The sequence below is a fragment of the Oryzias latipes genome, chromosome 11 (genome assembly GCF_002234675.1).
Source record: "Oryzias latipes chromosome 11, ASM223467v1".
In the NCBI taxonomy this organism is placed as follows: Eukaryota; Metazoa; Chordata; class Actinopteri; order Beloniformes; family Adrianichthyidae; genus Oryzias; species Oryzias latipes.
The window spans coordinates 7203298-7224097 of NC_019869.2; the positions used below are offsets into that span (position 1 = coordinate 7203298).

A 20800-nucleotide genomic window follows, 5' to 3' on the forward strand; every position below is an offset into this window, starting at 1 on the left:
ATAACTTCCTATACTTTTTGGTTCCCCGTACCCTCTAAATAAGAATGAAATACTTCGGCCAAGATTAAGAAATGTTAGCGAAACACAGATGGGAGCTGATGAATCAACATTTAACATGGAATAGACACGTTTTGGCGACCTAGTTTCCAGAGATTCCTCTGAAAAACAGAGAAAGGAGACTACATCACTGATGACGTAGTCACAAAACAGATGAAAGCTGTCTATCTTGGGGGGATTCGTTTGCTCTCATTGAATGTGCAACCCTGCAAAAAAAGAATAATAAACTTTTTGAGATTTGGGGTGAAGCTCTATTTCTTGTTTGGCACAAATCCAACGGTTGCTTCCAACTCTTCACAACTTCTGGAATATAATTGATTCTCTGATGCAACCCTCACGGATAAACCGTTTGTCTGGATGGCAACACTAGGTGATGACTAAAAAATCACTTAAAATATTGTTTTTTCTGAGAAAATCTTGACTTTACGCTCTAAATGCCTTTTTTCCCTTCCTTTTTGTGCTTTAATCGTTACCAGATGTGGTCATGTGGACCATGTTTCCAACTACTGATCTGTCTTTGTGTCCATGCAGCAGGCTGGACCTGCAAAAACAACAACTCACTATAAAGTCTGTTGAACAGAAAATCTGGCCACAGATTCATGTTGTTCGGGTTAGTGTCGGCCTTTTGGAGCCTTGACCTATTTACAGCGTGAAAGCGATTGCATGAGGCAACCGGCCGCAGGAATGAGCGTGTTTTTACTGAATTACATCATGATTCCACAAACTGATGCTGATAGCAGAACAAAAAGTCCTCACTGTGATCTTAGTTTTAGGTATCTGAACATGATCATTCTGGTACAACTTTGCCCCAAACTGATTATCAGAGGTTAAAACACATCTTAATGTACTTTTTTTTGCATGTCAGAACATCTTTTAGCTCATAACATTATGAGTAATTTGAACTAGAAAAAACAAACGTCTTCTTCAGCAGATCTAAAGTCACAGCTGCCCAAGTAAAGTTGGTCATTTCTGTTGCTTTATACAAGTACAAACTTTACAGTTCACAGTTTCAATGTGATTTTAGAGGATTTTGCACCTCCAATTTAGAGCTTTTCGCTTGTTTTTCAATAGACAAAACAGAATTTTATATCACCTGATTATTTCAGGTGTTGTTAATCTTAAAACTTGGTAGTCCACATCAAGAATTCATTTTTTGTGTGTGTGATTTAAGCTGTTTATAGATAATATGGTTTTAAAATGGCGTACAAAACATACATCATGAGAGTTGTTCAAGACATTTGTATCTCACACATTAAAAATGTATGCAATTAAAAACAAATAAGATGAAATGCATGTTAGAAATAGGAAATGAATGAACAATTTAAAAACTGTAAAGCAGTTTTTATAGAGAAAAAATGCCCCCCCCCCCCAGTTTAAGATAAACTTGCCAATGACAGCATTTCAGGAGAGTTGATGCAAAGCTCTGAGCGACAAAGGAGAAATATACATGTAGCATCCACAAAGCACCATGATTGGCATCAAAATGAAAGTCTTATCAAATATAGTATTTGTCTTTTGTATTATGGACATTTTTAGACTTTTTAAATTTCTGTTTCACTTTCAAAGTCTCTTTCTATTTTTATGCTCAATGTACGCAAAAACTATGCAGCCCTAGACGTGACATTCAAAAACAAACATTAAACAGACACTTGCTAATTAGTATTTTTTGTGAACAAATTAATATTTTTTGGCCGCAAATAGCATTTTATGGGCGCAATTTTGTGTGTTTTTGGGATTAAAATTTAGCATTTTGTGCATACAATTGACCATTTTGTGGGCACAACGTGGTATTTTAGTATCTTCAATTCCTACTACTAATTTGTGTGCACAAAATACTAATTTTTTATTTGTATCCAAAAAAATAAAAAATTGTGCCTACAAAATGCTTATAAAATACTAATTTGAAATACTAAACTGTGGCCATGAAATACCAATGTATGTGCACAAAATGCTAAATTAAGTGCACAAAATTCATATTTGTTTACACAGAATACTAATTTCTTGCCCACCAAATGCAAAATTTGTATGCATATTTTTGCATACAAAAATGCTAATTTTTGGCCATGAAATACCTAACTGTGGCCACGAAATGCCAATTTGAGCACAATTAGTAGACACAAATGATTCATTTTCGGGGAACTTCTTTTATGTCATGTTCAGGGCTCCGTAGAAACAGATTGTTGATTTTCCTGTGAAAGGAGATTTATTAAGTACTCCCTTGTTCCTCCTCTGGACTTCTCAGACCTCCAATCAGAACACAGAAGGAACAAATCATCACACAGGATCCAGAAGAACATAAATTTCTTTAAGGAAACACTAGAGGAGGTCTCATTTCCCTCCAATGTCTTTGTTCTGCACAAAGTAGGTGGTCGAGGGGCAGTGTTCCACCCAGGTACTCAGAATCTCCTTCATAAACAACAGTTTAGAGAAAAAATAAATACATTTTTCTGCTCTCTCATTGAGTAAACTGTGTGACTCCGCTTCCAAGTGTAATCACATGCTTCAGGCTGCAGAGCTGGAGCTGTAAAGTCACACTGTAGTTGTTGTGTGCTGCTGCCAGCAGAGAACAGAGGAGGCTCAGATTTCTTGGCTTGACATTTCTCGACTTTCCACTGATGCGTTCAGATTCAGTGCAAAACGTGGGAAACGCCAACGCAACCCTGTTACATTTATTTTGTTCCAATTCAGGGTCTTTTTGCACACATTGGGTCTTGGATTCATGCTGGGTTACCTGTCTTCCTTGTGAACTTACTTTTGGAGTCCCATGTTTTGTAATTAGATTTTGTTTACAATTGTTTTCAAGTGACTGTAATATATTTCCCCAGTAATCATCTGATGCGTCTAATTCCAAATAATCTTTTAATATATTCGAAAACATTCTCAGTGTTCTTTTTATTATGATGAAATCAAGTCAAATCAATCTTTATTCATGTAAAATCTTTATTACACAATGTGAGACAAAGTGCTAAACACAAAAGATAAACAAAAAAAGAACAATAACTTAATAACTTAACCCTTATTCACCTCTGACCCCCCCCCCCCCCCCCCACACACACACACACACACTTATCCGCTGCACCTAAACATTGGAGAACAGGCTGAGCATGAAAAATAAATGCAGTTTTTAGCCAAAAAAAAATCTGTCGTTTTCTAGGACTTAGTTTCTGCAGAGCAGCAGGAGTTCATTAGAAATTTGTCTCTGGGTAGTTGGTGCCCCACTTCCCATCATCCATCTGTTTGCACGTTCTTCTGCGACCTTACAGCCCCTCACAACCCCAACCTCACATTGCCGGTGCGACAAAAATGGTGAGGAATTGGAGCTATCCAGATGTGCAGTTCTGAAGCAGATGCCATCTTAGATGAGGAAAACAAGGATGTTGGAAAGCTTGTGGCCCCGCCCGGCATGTTTTCTACATCATACAGATGAACTTTCCAAACTGCATTTTCATTTGCTCCTGATTACCAACGACTCGAATAAAGAGATGCTCAGAAATGCAATTTTGAGCTTAATTTTCTTTATATATGTCCCTCATTGTGGGGAAAATGCCACAAAAACAAGAAAAACACGATTTTCATTGGAGTGGGTCAAAACTAGCGTTTCCATGTGTGTAGAAATTAAATACAAATACTTTGTTGTATGAAAAGTGTGCACAAAATAATAAAAAGGAATTGGCGATCAAGTTTCTACATTTTACAAACACACAAAGCGCGAAAAACCGCAAAAAACAGTGTTGAGTGGTTTTAGGTGGTGCCTGAGAGTCAATGTCCGAGGGGTCCCTGAAGGCATCATTTGACTGACAATCCCCCAGCCTAATCCAGAGTGAGGATCCGCAGCGGCAGCGGCGCGTCTCCACTCCGCCTCGATAACTACATTTCGAGGGTGACCGACGAAGGACCCCGAAGCCTTTGTTTCTCCGGAGGACTTTTCGGAGGCTGCCGTCGGGTTGGTCGCTGCCGTTTCCCCCCGCTGCTGACCCGCGCTCCAGCAGACGTTACGTCCGGACAATGGAATCCAACGTCATCCCGGACAGCCTCCGCAGCCAGAGGCTCCAGCCGGGGATCGGCTTCTTCGGCTCGGGCAGCCTGCGCTCCTCCCTGCGGCCGGGGGTCACCGTCCCCATCGCGCCGCTCGTCCCCGCGGCGACCCTGTCAGCGTCGTCGGGGCCTCCGCCGCCGCCGCCGCCGCTGCAGCTCCACAGCCTGTACGGCGGGGTGGCGGCCGGGCTGGGGCCGGGGGCGAGTGGCCACTGCAACCCGGGGAACCCCGCCGTGCTGAAGGAGGCGGTGGAGGCGGTGGTCCGCAGCTTCGCCAAGCACACGCAGGGTTACGGCAGAGGTAACGCGCGTCCACTCGGTCACTCACTCACTCAGGCAGTCCACGCGCGTTTTGGGCGAAAAAAGCCACTTGGAGCTGCGCCATTTGTTTGAAACAAGGAGAAAATTACCAAACCTCTTCTAAACAAAGACGAAAAAACTTGATTTTAGTGTAACTTTAAAAAAAACCCTAATTTATTTACCTCATCTCTGGAGTAAAGTAGTTTCCTGTGTGTCTGTAAAGCTTGAATTTAGTAGTTAAACCACATTTTCCACTAATAGGATTTATTTGGAATAGATTGTCCCTGTTTGCACTAACAACCTCATCCCTGCTTTATCTTATTTAGGCTACTTAAGTAAAAAAAAAGGCATTAATAGGCTTAGCTCACATTTTGTGTTGCTCTAATTAGTTTCTTTAAATGTTAAGTTTTAGTGACTTTTGTTAGGTTTTATTTAAAGACACGCTTCAATGAAAATGGTGTTTTTAACATGTTCTTGTGGCGGTTTTTTTCCGTGACAGATGACATGTATGAAGAAAATTTAGCTTAAAGTTGCATTTTTGAGTATTTCTTTATTCTAATCATTGTGAAGCAGGAGCTGATGAAAAAATTCTCCCCTCTCCATTCTGACAGAAGCACAAACATCTTTGTTTTCCAGGAGCTGGCATCTGGCTCCGGCTGGATTACAGCTCTGACATCGCTCACCATTCTCTTGTTAGGTTAGGGATGTGAGTGGCTGTAAGCTAGCTGGACTGTGTAAACAGATGGATGATGGGAAAGGGGGTGAATTTCTACTGAACTCCTTCTGCTCTGCAGAAACTGTCCTAGTTTGGCCAAAAACTGCATAATCCTTATTAAAACCCCACTGGGAACGTTTCTATAATAGATAAAAAGACGATTGGAGTGGGTCTCTGAAGTAAAGTCTTTGATGTCTGTGTTTTTTTTTTTTTTTACATTTTTCTGTTGCAACCAATCTAAGAGAGAGGAAATGGGAAGAAATAAACAAACTATGGACGAGGCTCCAAACAGATCCAAGAGAAATCCCAATGATCTGGAAAATGTCTTTCACTCCTTTTATCCTCCAACAGGAATGTTCGACTCAGAGACTGTTATGGCATCCCGGTGTCGTTTTCTACAACATAGTTTCTGCAGAGTGCCAGTAGTTCATTAGAAATTTACCTCTGAGTTTGACTGTTGGCGTAGAAGAGCAACCCCGCCCCCTTTCCTATTGCTGAGAGCTGTGCTGTGGACTAACCACCACATTTTCTACGAAACAAATAAACTCTTTGTCAAACAGCATTTTTTTCCTGAATTACAGAGATTTGAATAAAGGAATACTTTAAAAAAAAATGCAATTTTAAGCTTTATTTTCTTCATCTGTGTCCTCCATCATCAGAAAAATGCCACAAAAACATGCGAAAAACATCAGTTAGCCATTTTGATGACTAAAGATGCACAAAAAGTGTCACCAGAAAAATTTGGTTCAAACTTTTGGAGCAACACAGCTATAAACACTCTATCAACATTTTCTTGGCTTCACCTCTTGACCTCATGTCTGAGTTTTTTTGTTTTTTTTTTGCGTGTGAATAATATCCCTCCTGGGCTCGGCCAACTTTAAGTGGTTTTTAAGTGGGAACATGAAACGGCTGAGCAGCTGCATGCAGGCCTCACATTTGGAAGTTTTTTCCAGGTGTTGGATGGAGTCGTGTCAAAAGAACAAAACCACAAAATTGTGCAGCCATGGAGACGTGTTGTGTGCAGGGACCAATCAGGCTTCTCTGTTAGCCGTGCACATCTGGGTTTGTCGAATCCTTTTTTTCTTCATGACTACATTGCGACAATTTCAAAGTTTAGTCAGTGGTTAGACTGGCCTCCTGCCTGGAGATACCCCAGTATGACAACTGGAACATGCTTTAGTTCGCCCCCTGAACACTGAAACAGCTTTTATTTTGGCGTTTTGATGGCCTCTCCATTCCAAAAAGGAAAGTATCTGCATAGTTTCATGGACAATATTTGTTCAACTTTGTGTAAAAGTTTTTTTTTTTCCTTTGTCCTACAGTTCACAAAGCAACATGTCTGAAAACATGACTGCTTTAGTGTAAACCCCGACTTAGCTTTAGGATTTATAATTTATACTTAATAAATAAAGCGGAAATTAGGCATTTGAATACATTCTTTTATTTTGAAAATCCAAATTAAATATATTATGTTTAATTTGTATTGTTAGAGTATTGTTGGAGTATTGATTTGTCCTTTACCCTTGACTTATTTCAGCTTTTAAAGTCCTGATTGCTCATGAAAACAAACTTTGTATGAAATTAAACTTATTTTTCTAAGTTCAATTTTTACAAAAAATGGTCAGGAAAAATATAAAATGGTTTGCTTTTTATTTTCTTGATGTAAGCAAAAATATGATTTGGACTCGAGAGGTGAATAAAAATAAAAGGGCTCAGAATTTGAGTGCTTTTAGAGTTCTTTTATTGTGAAATATTTTATCTTTGTATTATAATTCACAAATTACAACTCCTATAAAACAGAATTTTAAAAAGAGTACAAAAAAAGTAAATTTTTCTTTTTTTTCCTTTTAACTTGTCCTGTCCAACAGCTGAGCAGGCAGATCAGAGCTGAGTGCCTCTAGTATTGGACAGATATGATTGTTACAAATGGGGTATGGCTTCATTCTGCACCTTCACTGTCTGTGTTCTTCAGTAAACGTGGTGGAGGCGTTGCAGGAGTTCTGGCAAATGAAGCAGACCAGAGGAGCAGACTTGCGGAACGGCGCCCTGGTCGTTTATGAAATGGTTCCTTCCAACAGCCCCCCCTATGTCTGCTATGTTAGCCTACCGGGTGGAAGCTGCTTTGGAAGTTTCCAGGTACAAAACACTGATATGAGTATTTGTACTATAGGTGTTTCCCTTACAAACTTTATGTGTTTAATTGTGTCTGCCAGTTTTGTCCAACTAAAGCTGAAGCCAGGCGCAGTGCTGCCAAGATTGCCCTGATGAACTCCGTTTTTAACGAGCATCCATCCCGTCGGATTACAGACGACTTCATTGAGAAGAGCGTGAGCGAAGCCCTGACCTCCTTTAATGTGAGTCGGAAACATTTATAGGACGTACTGATGACACACGTGTACGATTGAACTCTTTCATTACATTTATTACGGATAAAAAATAATTGAATGAGTCGAAATGAAAGATTTTTGCCTGTGATTTACATAAACTTCTGTATAATGTGTTCAACATGTGGGTTTAGAAATACAAAACCTAAACAACTAACCGTTAGTTTTTAGCAAGAAAAAAATAGTAAATTACCATCGCACCATTGTGACTGAAGCTTTTATTGTGAAACCAGCGCAGTTTTGGGATGTCCGTCTGATTGCTGTTTCCAGGGAAACAGAGAGGAGGCTGACAATCCCAACACAGGGATTGGAGCCTTTCGCTTCATGCTCGAGTCCAACAAAGGAAAGTCCATGCTGGAGTTCCAGGTGAGAAAAAAACCATTTAGTGTTTAATATCAACGGAAAACTCTAGCTTTTGTTGATGTTGTTAATGCGATTTTTAAATGTAAATCAAAGACTCATCTTTTTAACTTTGCATAATTCATTGAATTATATTACTGTATTTTCCAGACTATAAGTCGCTCCGGAGTATAAGTCGCACCAGCCCAAAAATGCATTATAAAGTAGAAAAAAACACAGATAAGTCGCACTGGACTATAAGTCGCGTTTTGACGGGAAATTTATTTGACAAAATCTGAGACCAAGAACTAATAACTTGCACAACCTCATATGACAGAATCATAGCAGACTGTTTATCTCATAATTTCACAGTAATTCTTTCTCAAACTTATTTATTTATTCCTTTCATGAAACATCATTGGCCAAGTAATACTCTGTTTTCATCCTGTATTTTTAGAAACAGTTGTCATTTTTATTACATTTCTGAATCCATGAAATCATTGGAAAATAGAATATTATGTTTTTAGCCTTCAAGATCTTACTGTAAAAAAACGTTTGCTGATTCTCTGAGTCACTAAACATACTCTTAACACTTAACACATACCTCATTCATCAAATTGACCCAGGAACATCATCTCTGTTCCTCACAAATGAACACAACAGGAGGGTTAACAATGTATTTATTTCAATTTATTTCTAATATAAGTCGCTGCGGAGTATAAGTCACACCCCTTGCCAAACTATGAAAAAAAGGGCGACTTATAGTCCGGAAAATACGGGTATTTATTTATTGGGCTGTTTTATGGTTTGTACTTTTCACCCTTCCTATGTTTTGATCCATACATTGCCGTCTCAAACAATTAACCGCAGCGATTCCTTCCATTTTAAGTTTGTATTGTGGTTATTGTTGCTTTAAATATATGGTGTTTTATGACTTTTTATTGTTTTAACCTATATTTATTCATGTCTCTTATGTGACCCAGCCTGCTTTCTACGCATGTCGATGAAAGGTGCATCTACAAATAGAGGGATTGATCGGTTGATTGAAACAACGCAAAAAGAAACTACAATGTGTTGTTATTCCAGGGGTTTCTAACCTTCAACTCTGAAAGAGCCATTTGGTCCTGTTTCTTACTGACCAAAAGCCTTTATAAAAATACACGTTTTAAAATGTTTTTTGTTTTATAAAATGTAGATTTTAAAAATTTACAATGATAAAATAACTATTTTATTTAGCTATTTGTAACAATTTTAAATTCTTTAACTATACAAGTTCCTTTCAAAATAAAATTCCCCCTGTGCCAAATAAGATCATCCTGCTTCTGCAGATTTTCTGGAATTAAAAGGGTAAAAAGCCTCATTATGATGGACCCTCATCATTTTTCTCCTTGACAGTAAATGCAAACCATTTACCATCATTTTGTTCAGTTATTTGACATGTTAATAATGTCAACACAAAACCTAAATACCTTAAACAAATCAACCAAAACTATAAACCCATACCTAATCAAATAGTTCCTTTCAGTTCCTTTGCTGAATTTGACATTTTCCTCAATTTTGTGGCTTTGCAGGAGCTGATGACCGTTTTCCAGCTGCTGCACTGGAACGGAAGCCTCAAAGCCATGAGAGAGCGGCAGTGTTCCCGACAGGTATTGGAGCACAAAACACCGGGATTTTACTTTTATTTTTCAAAGCAGGTTCACTTTCACTGCAAACAAAACACATCTTCATTTGCTCTTTACTTTAGACGCTCACCAGAAAGACTTTAGGAAAGAGGAAAGTAAATAGTCTAAAGACCATTTCCAGAAAGAACCTTTTAGGTTCTTTCTGGAAATGGTCTGAAAATTTCTTCCCACTATATTGTTTTATTTATTTACATATTTTTTACACCAGCTTTTAAAGTTTAGATCTATTGTCAAAACATGTTTAGCCCGAATAAAAAAAAAAAACCCTGTGATGTTTTCTAGGTCATAGTGTCTGCAGAGCAACACTAATTCATTAGAAATTTGCCTCTGGGCTGTTGGTGCGGAACAACCCGCCTCCCCTCCCCATTTTGGGGCAAAGCAGGGAACTTGTGGCCCACCCAGCGTAGTTTCTTTGTCACAAATATGCTCTTTTGAAAATGCATTTTTTCGTCTGCTCCCGCGACGATTTAAATAAAGAAATACTCAGAAATGTCATTTTAAGCTTAGATGAGTTTATTTATGTCCTCCACCATCAGACAAATGTCACAAGAACACCATTTTCATCAGAGTGGGTCTTTAAGGCGGGTGATGGGCTTCATTTATATATCAAATATGATGAACCGCAAAGTCCTGACTTATTGTGTGATTGAACGTCCAGGAGGTGCTGGCTCACTACTCCCACCGGGCTCTGGATGACGACATGCGCACTCAGATGGCAGCCGACTGGGTGAACCGGGAGCAGAGCATGGCGGGCACCATCGCGCAGGAGCTGGCGTCCACTGAGCGAGAGCTGGAGGACGCCAGGCTGGCGGGCAGAGAACTGCGATTTTACAAAGAAAAGAAAGACATCCTCATGCTGGCGGTGGGGCAGCTCAGCACTGCCAATGCTGCCACTCTTCCCTCACACTAAGGCTTCACAGAAAAGCACACCTTCACCACACCATAGGATTCTGGGTAACCACTGATCACTGTCTAACCTTTGGTTGAAAAGAGCAGCTGATCAGACTTTCACTTCTTAGTCCATAAAGCAAAATGTGACTGACACACAGGCTACCATCCTATTTACTGAGAGGAAACTTAAGGAAACCAAGTTTTACTGTCTGGATTTAAGGGACATAATGTGACCTATAAAACACAGAAAGGAAGCAGGAAGGATTAGTTAACCGCATCATTCCTTATAGATATTGTGGCTGTTGCATTTTTATGAGGATAAACCGTTGTTTGTAAAACTAGGATTAGAGCCTGCCCACACCAAAAATAATATCCAACAATTTTTTTTATTATAAGTTTCGTGTATTTGAAAAAATTCAACTTTTTAAACTTTATTAAGAGTGTTTTAAATATTAGCAAAATATGTAAACAGATTATTCCTTAGTCAGAATTGCCCTTACGGATGGATATGGGCTGTCTGCGGGGGAAAAAGGGGCAAACCTGCAGGTGACCTGCATGTTATTTTAAGATCTTAGACCAGTCGGTGATCCCGCAGAAAGAAAATGTTGATTCCATTTTTCTATGTGCATAGTGGGGCCAACAAGTTGCAGTGAACACATGAGGGTAAAGGCCGTGTCACACAGCCACTACATACAGTTTGCACATTTTATGAAATATCGGTATTCTGTGATTCGTGCGTCATATATGTAATTCAGAAGTTTTTGCGTTCGTGACTCGTCGATGTGTGCAGATGTCCACTGAGGGTTTCAGCCGACAGGTCTTTACCTGAATTCAGTTTTGAGCTATTCAAAATTTTAGGTTGGATGAGAATTACGCAGTTCACGCATGTTTTAAGATATTCATTCACAATTATTTGTTAATCTGCGAGAGGCACACGCAGATGTGTGGCTTTGCACGACTATTCCACGTTTTCACGCACGAACCACCGATGGATAGCTTTAATACAGCGTACACGGGGGTACATAACACGTTAAAATTCCGTAAATGACACACAAATCACTAATGAATTCCATATTAACAGTGCCATAATCGCGGACGTTTCATGTTCGACGTTGATTTACGTGTTCTTTGGTGGTTTATCCGTACTTCTTCTGTGGTTTTAACGTGGTTCATTTGTGATACATCTGTGAAAATGTCACATAAAGACCACGACTTTTCTCTCTTTTTCCATGTAGGTTAACGTATGACCAATTTTCTTTTATCCAATATGCGCAAAAGTAAGTAGTGGCTGTGTGACACGACCTTAGGAAGAGTGACGTAGGTGAGGTGCAGGCAGGTCATACGGCTTACAGGAGCTCACCCACTATTGGCGACTTAAAGTTAAGAGCACCTGTTAGGACCGGCGTTTATTTAGATTGGCGTCAATTAAAGACCGGCCACTATTGGAAGATGTACGGTAAGCATTGTACTGGCATCCTACCGCACTTATTGTATTTTCCGCAGTATAGGGCGCACCGGTAATGAATGGTCTGTTTTCGAACTTTTGCAATATATAAGGCGCACCGAAGACAAAAAAGTCAGAGATAAGGCCGTCAATCTGTCAGACTCAAGACGTTCGTAACTCGATACACATTAGCCACATTAAAAGAGTTATTCCCATTACAATAACACGCAACGTTGTTTTCAACACATAAAAAACAGACTGAAACCGCTAAAACAGACATTACTGTGACTACGCTAACTCCCAACCTTGTTAGAAACGCACCAAAACCGCTACATGTTAGCTGCGTTAGCATATTCACACTAAACCATAACCAAATATTTTGACAGAGTGCCGCGTACCTATCAAAATTGCTTCGACATCAATAATCGCTACCAGAATCAATAGAAGGCCCTATTTTGAAAAAAAATATTGATGCTTTTAGGTCCACCACATAGTGCAGAAAATATGGTACTTATCCCGTGTACACCGTGTGTGCAGCATTTGTGTGCAGTCAATAAAGAGCTAGTATTCGCAACTTGCTCATGACAAGAGTGCAGCGTTAGGGCACCGTATGACGCACCACCTACATGTCATGTATGTGTAACTTCACTAAACTCCTACAACACCCATAATAATAGTACATTCCCTTTCACGACGTCCTTCTCTACAACCCTCCATGGTCCTGGACAACCTAAAAACAGCCGTACAGTTTTAACCGTACAGGTGAACGCAGGACTAAGGCTTTACTGATGCCTGCAGCAGCTGCTCAGGTTTAACAAGAATTAGATGGTAATCTGTCATCATGTTCCTTTTGTCTATTGTAGACTTCATTGTATGTGGTGAGAACACCAGCAGCCGAATGTATGCTCTGTGTCACCGACAGAAGGACCTACAATGCTGCTCTGGTATGGATTGTGTTTGAAATGTAGATGGATCAGGATTCAGTGTTGGTTAGAGGTACAATAAGAAGGTTAGAAAAAGGAGTTTGGAAAGTTTCTGAGCTGCTTTTCCTTTTTTGGTTTGAGATACCACAACTTTACATTGAGAAAATAAAATACAACCTCATAACACTTGTTGAAAAGTAAAAATCTTTATAGTTAGGCACCCTATAAACATGAAGGCAGTTGATCCGGTGGTCTTTTGAAGACGCTTGTGAATGCAGTTTATTGGACTGTCTCTACTTAAAAGATCAGTCTGGATTTAGGCAAATTAAACAGCAGGAGGGCTGGCATTTGTGCAGCACAATAAAAGTTTAGGAATTGGCAACATAAAATAACAGAAAATTATCCAAAAGACTGAGATTAAAGTCTACCATTTGGAATTGTGTTATGTTGATACAACTTTAAGAAAATAGGTAGTATTTGATTGTAAAACCTTTCAAAAACATCTTAATTAAAACTTTTTGGCCTTTACACTTCTTACATAATGGATCTGTAATTTGCTCAGTTACTTGAAACATTTGAAAGATTTCTAATGAGACTTAAAAGGAATGAACAGTTTGACTGAAATAAAAATTTGTTTTTTTCTGCTAAGTCTGTGACTCAAGTTGGATTAGTCAAAAGACTTTTTTCCTTTTTCTTTTCGTTTGATTATTATTATTATTATTTTTAGAAACAATGATTGCAATATCATAAGAGCCATCAAAAAATGATCTGAACATCTTTTTTATTAAGCTTTTGGAGACTTTGACCTATGTGTGTCCTTTTTGTTTCTTACTTTTCTAAATGAGCAGCCATTTTTAGCTCTTAATGTTCATTTTTTTTTAATGTAAAAGTCTCAGCTCTGTACACAAATGCATTTCACTTATGTTATTATTGATCAAGGCTTTTTTAACCCATTTTTATATATGCATTTATAAAATGAAAACATTGGCTTTTTGTGTTTTGAACTTTGTTGCATGACATGCTTTTTTATTTTATTTTGATACAGTATTGTTTTATAAAAATGGTTTTATTATGCCCAAATTGTATTTTGTATGAACAATTTGTATTCCATGTTTATACTTTTAGTAGATTTATATAAAAATGTATATAAATATGTAATAAATTGGTCCGTACAAAGTTTTGAACTTTATCTGGTCTTGTGTTTTTATTGTTCGATGCTATTAAAAAAATAATCTAAAACGAAGCAAAGATATTGTATTTTATTTTTTGAAAGAGGAGTTCATTTTATATTATAACTTCCGGTTTGCTGAACAGGAAGAGGCGGAGCTTCCTACATGAACGCTTCTGGTGCGTTGGTCATTCAACATGGCCGCGGGACCAATTTCTGAAAGAAACCAAGGTAATTTACGGAATTATTACCCATTTCTTTTGACATTTAGCCGTGCATAAATGTATGTAATGTGTAGTAACACCCAACAAGGGCACATTTTTCCTCATAGAGCGAATATGGATCCTAAAATTAGCTAATATTCTTCTGTTGAAACCGGGTAAACACATGGAGTGAAGCGGCTTTAGCCTAGCTTGTAGCTAATAAAGCCATTCTCCCAATTAATCGTTTATCGAATTTGCACTTTAGATGCACGTCCTTTTATATAAGCATTAAGCTGTGAAAAAACGTATACTCATTTCCATTGTTGCAAATCTATAAATAGAAAGAGAAAAAGCAATATTTTATGCCAGGAACTAATACTAAACAACTGCAACTTCTTTCATAATTTAACTTCAGTTCATTGACCTCATTTTATTCTTACCAGGCAGCATGATCATTAAATTTTTCACAGTTTCAACAATGGTTTTAAAAAGAACTAATGAAACTTTAAGTGAACATAAATATGGTCATTTCTTTTTGTAATTCGTATTCATTAACTTGTGTCAGAAAGTGGAAACCTTTGTAGTGTTTTACTCACCAAGCCTGCTCTTGTCTGTCCAGATGCCACGGTGTATGTCGGTGGGTTGGATGAGAAAGTGTCGGAGCCGTTGCTATGGGAACTCTTCCTGCAGGCTGGTCCTGTGGTAAACACGCACATGCCCAAAGACAGGGTCACGGGTCAACATCAGGGTGAGTGCACTTTCAGTTGGTCAACAAGATTGAACAATTATCTTCTTAGAAAATTATCTTTACAAAATTGTTTTTCTTTATTTAGGTTATGGCTTTGTGGAATTCCTCAGCGAAGAGGATGCTGATTATGCTATTAAAATAATGAATATGATCAAGCTCTATGGAAAACCCATTCGAGTCAATAAGGCCTCGGCACACAACAAAAACCTGGATGTGGGTGCGAACATCTTCATCGGTAACCTGGACCCAGAAATCGATGAGAAACTGCTCTACGACACATTCAGTGCCTTCGGTGTGATTCTCCAAACACCAAAGATCATGAGAGACCCAGACACCGGCAACTCCAAGGGTTACGCTTTTATCAACTTTGCCAGTTTTGATGCTTCTGATGCCGCCATCGAGGCCATGAATGGCCAGTACCTCTGTAACCGGCCCATCACTGTGTCGTACGCCTTCAAGAAAGATTCTAAAGGGGAGCGCCACGGCTCCGCCGCAGAGCGACTCCTGGCGGCGCAGAATCCGCTGTCCCAGGCGGACAGGCCCCACCAGCTGTTCGCTGATGCCCCACCACCTCCCTCTCTTCCCACCCCGGTCCTGACCACACTAGGAGCTGGAATGGGTATTCCGGGCATGGGAGGTGGGTGTTACGTCACATTTATGTGAAAATAGTTTTGTTTTTTTAAAGACTCGCTTTTATGAACATTGTCTTTTTGATGTATTTTTGTGGCATTTTTCTGATGATAGAGACAAAGAAAATGTAGCTCAAACTTGCATTTGACTGCAAACTGCAAAAATTAAAAACTGGATTTAAATCTGAAGCAGACAAAAAAAAAGGATTTTTCTGTAGTTTTACATAACTACTGCCATTCCGCAGAAACTATGTTCTAGAAAACAACACAGGATCTTTTGATTTTGGCTAAAAATGGCATCATCACCATCATCATTTTCATAAAAGACCGCTTTGAAAAAAGATCAAAGGATGATCAGTGTGGGACTTGTGTTTTGTGTTAGCCTAAACAAGTGTTTTTACAGATACAAATTAGCAATTAGCTGCAAAAATACAAACAAATGTACCCACAAGTCCTTCAAGTAGATTGTGTTGATTTGTGTGTGCAGGTCTGCCACCTCCTGGTGCCTTTCCCCCTGTTCCTCCCCCCGGATCACTCCCTCCTTCCATGGCCCATGGCATGGGGATGCCTCCATCAGCAGGTGGCCCACAGGGTATTGGCGGTCCAGGTGGACCACCACCCTTCCCGCCTGGAAGTATGCATCCAGGTGAGACATTGTGACTTCTTAAGAGTGGTTTTTGTCTTTCTGTCGGAGGAAATACAGAGGTTTTGAGCCTCAGAGCCGCGTTTACTTTGTTTGGCATCCGCATAAACATCTGAAAGTCAAAGCCTGTTCTCGTTTTAGTATCTAGTTTTTCTTCCCGCCACCTCCAGTTTGATCCGTTTCTGTCACTCAGGTATGCCTCAGATGCCCATGCACCCTCCCGCTCCGCCTGGCATGGTTCCACCTCCTCCTGCTCCACCAGGATCATCCCAACGCGCCCCGCCCCCCAACCTCCCCCCACCCCCGCCTATGGGCATGCCGCCCAGAGCACCATATGGACCCCCCATGGGTGAGTGTTATGACGCCTCTTCATGTCTCTGTCAAATAGAAAAAACACCTGAAAGGAAAAACGGCGTTGAAGGAAGTGTCAGAGTTGGCAGGATTTGGCAGAGACGCTCTGAAAGTGATGTAATGGGGGTTTGGTAAGGAACCAGGTCCGCCAATCATCTCAGTCACTGACTTACATTTATGAAATCACCTGTGCTTGTAGCATCCTAATATTTGAGTTGTTGATAAAGTAAAACTTCAAACAAATACCTACCTTTTCAAACTAAACTTGCTAATGAATTATTGTCAGCTGAATTAAGGATATCCTGATCAGATTCAGAGTCGTTTGGTTTTTAGTTTTGATTTGATCATTTTAGACTTAAACAGAGCACTTCAGTGAATAAGTTTGAACAATCGAGTAAAAATAGTGCAGCTTGGCCGTGGACCTCGTCTCGCGCCCCTAGCTGTCCCCCAGTTCTATCTGGATGAGGCCCGTCTGCTGGACTATTTAAACATCTAGTTGTAGATTTAGATAAGCTAATTCTTCTCTAGGAGTTCTGGTACGTCGCCTGTCCGTCCTGGCGAGAATCCCTACTTCATGTTGACACCCCTGCAGACTTTTAGCATAGTCGTTTTTGATCATAATTAGAATACAAGACATATAAGTTCTCTGATCCGGAAATAAAATCCGATTCACGCGATTCAGCTCCGCACATCCCTGGACAGATTTGCTAGTTTTAAAGCAGTAAATGGTTTTACAGCAGGGATGTGGATGAGTATTTTGAAAGAGGAGTGGCTGACATGTGGTCAGAGATGTATAAAGTTTAAAAAGTCCTTCTTACTTTACTGCAGTGGATTCAATTATTTTAGCTGCTCTAAAAATACTTAACTTTTTTACTTAATAAATGAGATGCTAATTCGGATCCATCTAAAGCATGGGTGTCATACTCATTTACACCGAGGGCCACATCTGCATAGCGGCTGTCCTCAAAGGGCCAGATATAACTTATACATGTAACTAAATGTAATGAAAAATAAATGTAACTACTCCTTAATGTTAAATAACTCATTATTTACTATAAATTTTTAAAGTGACAATTACAGTTGCATAGAAAACATGTTTGCTTGTTTTTCCAGCATAAATCCTTTTAAATTTGATTCTGTCAGGTTAGGTTATATGGACAGTGTTTAAGTCCTAATGTATAGTTGCCCTGTCTACACCATTTTTTTTATTTTATTTTAAGAAATTAAAAACTTTTATGATCTCGCGGGCCACATAAAATGACATGGAGGGCCACATTTGGCCCCCGGGCCTTGAGTTTGACACATGATCTAAAGGAACCCTTCAAACATAATCTGTTCCAAACTTTGGTCTCATTTCTTTTTCAACTGTGACTAAAATCAGTACAGTGACCTAATGACCTACGGCTTTAGTTTGACTTCGGCCTGGGCGAAAAATCGATTGAATCGATTCGAAATTTTTGTTACGGGCAGTAAGGCAAACGACAAACAACAACATCATAGCTCACACGGAACAACAAGCGACAACATGGCTACCGGTGAGAGTGGGAAGTTTGTTCCCAAGAAAGGAATAAAATGATCTGTTGTTTGGAACTGGTCTGGGTTTACTGCCACAGACACACACACAGTCATTCTACAAAACCTATATAGTTAGTTCATTAGTTAGATAGGTAGTAGTTAGTTGTTAATGTTATTTGTTAATAAAGAATACTGGGTTGTAATTATTACTTGTACCGGTATTCATTTCTGCCGCTGCCGCCGAAGGATTTTGTGTTCGGCGGCGCCGGGCGGGGGGGTTGGCGGTTGACCGCGACCCCTGCTGCTTCATCACTGAAGTGATGGCTTTGCATATCGCCAAAGACATGACGGTACCCATATATACCGTGGAGAAGACGGGGTTTAAAAATTTGATTAAAACCTTAGACCCCAGATATGAGCTGTTTTGTTAATCCTCTAGAAAAAGGTGCTACTGTCAAGGTGAATGTTTGTCTACTTTAGTCTAGACTACAAAGTGTGACTGAAAACACAACTGGGACTTTGATTCCAAGAGTGTGTTCATTTATTTAGGATTCATCCCAGAAATGGGGGTTACATTTGTCTTGCGTTTGATTAAATAAAAGCAAAATTTGCTTTACGTTGTCTGCCGTTTGTACTTATTGCTTTCCTAAAGTATGGGGGGATCGGAAATCGAATAAAAATAAGTGAGTTAGCTGCTGATTTGTTGTCTCTGTGTTTTCACGTACGCTCCGTATTCTACATCCTCAGATAAAAACTGCAGTTTATTTATTTTTAAACATTTTTAGGAATTATTCATGGAAAAGTAAATTCAGTGATGACAGTTGATGCTTTTTTACACCAGAAAATGGTTTTAAACTGAGAATCTTTTCTTTTAAGAAATATGGGATATATTGATCATTAGGAATAAGAACATTTAGCCACTGGATATTTTAACAAATGTGTATTTATATAAAAAAAATAATGCAGAAAGCAGAGCACCTAAACCCCACAACTGTAACAAAATAGTTGAATAGTTTTTCTAAAAGAAAAAAAGGTTTATGTCCTTTTGCTGAGCGTGAGACTTAATCCCAGTCTTGTGCCTGGAGTCGTCTATATAGAGGCTTTTGGGTTTCTCCAATCTTCTGTCCTTTACTGTCCTCACTGCAGTGGATGGAATAATCACATGACTGGTCCCCAGGATTTTGTCCTTGACCTGTTGTAACACCCGTCAGTCTATCAAAGTACTACAAAACAAACAATATGCCTCAAGTTCTCTAAACAGTCTTGGTTACTTAACCCCACAAGAGCTTCACCCGATAGTTCATATTCACCGCCTCTCCTTGGCATCCTCCACCCTCCACATAAAAGGAATCCAAGTGACTCGCAGGGCGACGAAGTTCCATCCGTAGGATGAACCCACGTGGCTCATTCACAGTTGATGGGGTTTTCAGTCATTCCATGCATGTGGGGGTCTCACCCCATTGCAGAAATAAAATCCCCGTAGCTTCCATCGACGCGGTTGGACTCCTCTCCGACGTCTCCGGAATCTTCAACAGCACGTGTCTCTCTCCTTCACCCCCCTTTCCTCGTAATAATCAGTTTTTCGCCTGGGCGGCAGGAAGTCCCCAGGTAGCCATATTTGTAGTCCAAGAGTCTCCTGCCAATGTAGTAAAACGTCCACTGCTATTCATTCAAACATAAACTCCCAAGAAAACCACATAGACAGGACTTCACCTGTACATTATGTAGCAGGTGGTTTCAGCTGAGAACTCCACTTGAATCCTGAGGAAAATGCAGAAGACTACTGGTGCTTTCTCACATTTGATTCCATGATGTGACCCTCTCTGTGTCTCTCAGGTCCCCCGGTGCCTCCTGGTATGAGAGGCCCTCCTCCCCCCATGCCTCCCCCCGGCTACGGTGCTGCTCCACCCGGTCCTCCTCGTCCACCTCCTTTTGGAATGCAGAGGCCGCCAATGCCCCCCAGACCTCCAGTTGCCCCTCCGATGAGGGCACCAATGCCACCATAACCTGAACTGCTTAGCAAAAACTGGCTTTCGTTTGTTTCTTTAGAAAAAGTGTTAACATTTCCTCGCTTTAGTTTTAAACATGGATGTAACTGAACCTTCAGTTTGTTTTTGCTCAATTGTACAGTCAAACCTTTGCCCAATAAAACTTTTAATACGGTTTTTTCCTATTTATTTGTTTATTATGATGTTTTATTGTAACAAGTTGCAGCTGTTTGCAGCACAATTTATAAAATGTTTGATATTTTATGTATGTTTTTAAATTTTCTTTTTTGGTTGATAATAGACAAACTAAGATTTAAAAGCTTAAGAGAAAATGGTAAAAGGGAAGCAAAATTGTTTAATATGGACTCAATTTCATGATTAAAATCATAAAAAGGTGGTTTTTCTTTTGCAAAAAAGCCTGAAACATGATTTAGTTTAGTGATCAAAATCAGTTTTCTCTCCAAAAACACTTTAAGACGTGTCGCGTTTCTGCAGCCAAGTCAGTTAAAGGCAAATCAAAGTTGTCATGGCAACTGGAGTCAGGTGCGCTATTTGCACACTGGTGTGTGCGTTCAGCCTGTGCACACAATTCCACGAGTGTCCGCAGACCATTGTGTGTTTGCAAAACGCGTAACGAGGAATGGTAACCAAACAAAATTACGCACGCTCAATTAATGGACACGAGCGACGTGCGTAAAGCCGCTGCAGGTCTTTTTCCAATCCAATGAAGAAACGAAGGCGTTTACATGATCACGCGGCGTGATTTTGGTGAGGGGGGGGGG

At 39.7% G+C, this 20800-nt stretch overlaps 2 protein-coding genes across 2 annotated transcripts; both read left to right on the top strand.

Moving 5' to 3' along the window:
* Positions 1 to 3786: 3786 nt before the first annotated feature.
* Positions 3787 to 13962, top strand: lix1l (limb and CNS expressed 1 like). The gene is made up of 6 exons (XM_023959866.1): positions 3787 to 4393; positions 7080 to 7243; positions 7321 to 7461; positions 7762 to 7857; positions 9402 to 9479; positions 10174 to 13962. Exons 1-6 carry the CDS (start codon positions 4063 to 4065, stop codon positions 10423 to 10425), a joined length of 1062 nt encoding a protein of 353 aa, XP_023815634.1. The 5' UTR covers positions 3787 to 4062; the 3' UTR covers positions 10426 to 13962.
* Positions 13963 to 14078: 116 nt separating this feature from the next.
* On the top strand, positions 14079 to 20203 carry sf3b4 (splicing factor 3b subunit 4). The gene is made up of 6 exons (XM_023959648.1): positions 14079 to 14172; positions 14764 to 14892; positions 14978 to 15529; positions 16009 to 16167; positions 16358 to 16513; positions 19867 to 20203. Exons 1-6 carry the CDS (start codon positions 14139 to 14141, stop codon positions 20034 to 20036), a joined length of 1200 nt encoding a protein of 399 aa, XP_023815416.1. The 5' UTR covers positions 14079 to 14138; the 3' UTR covers positions 20037 to 20203.
* The last annotated feature ends 597 nt before the right edge of the window (positions 20204 to 20800 follow it).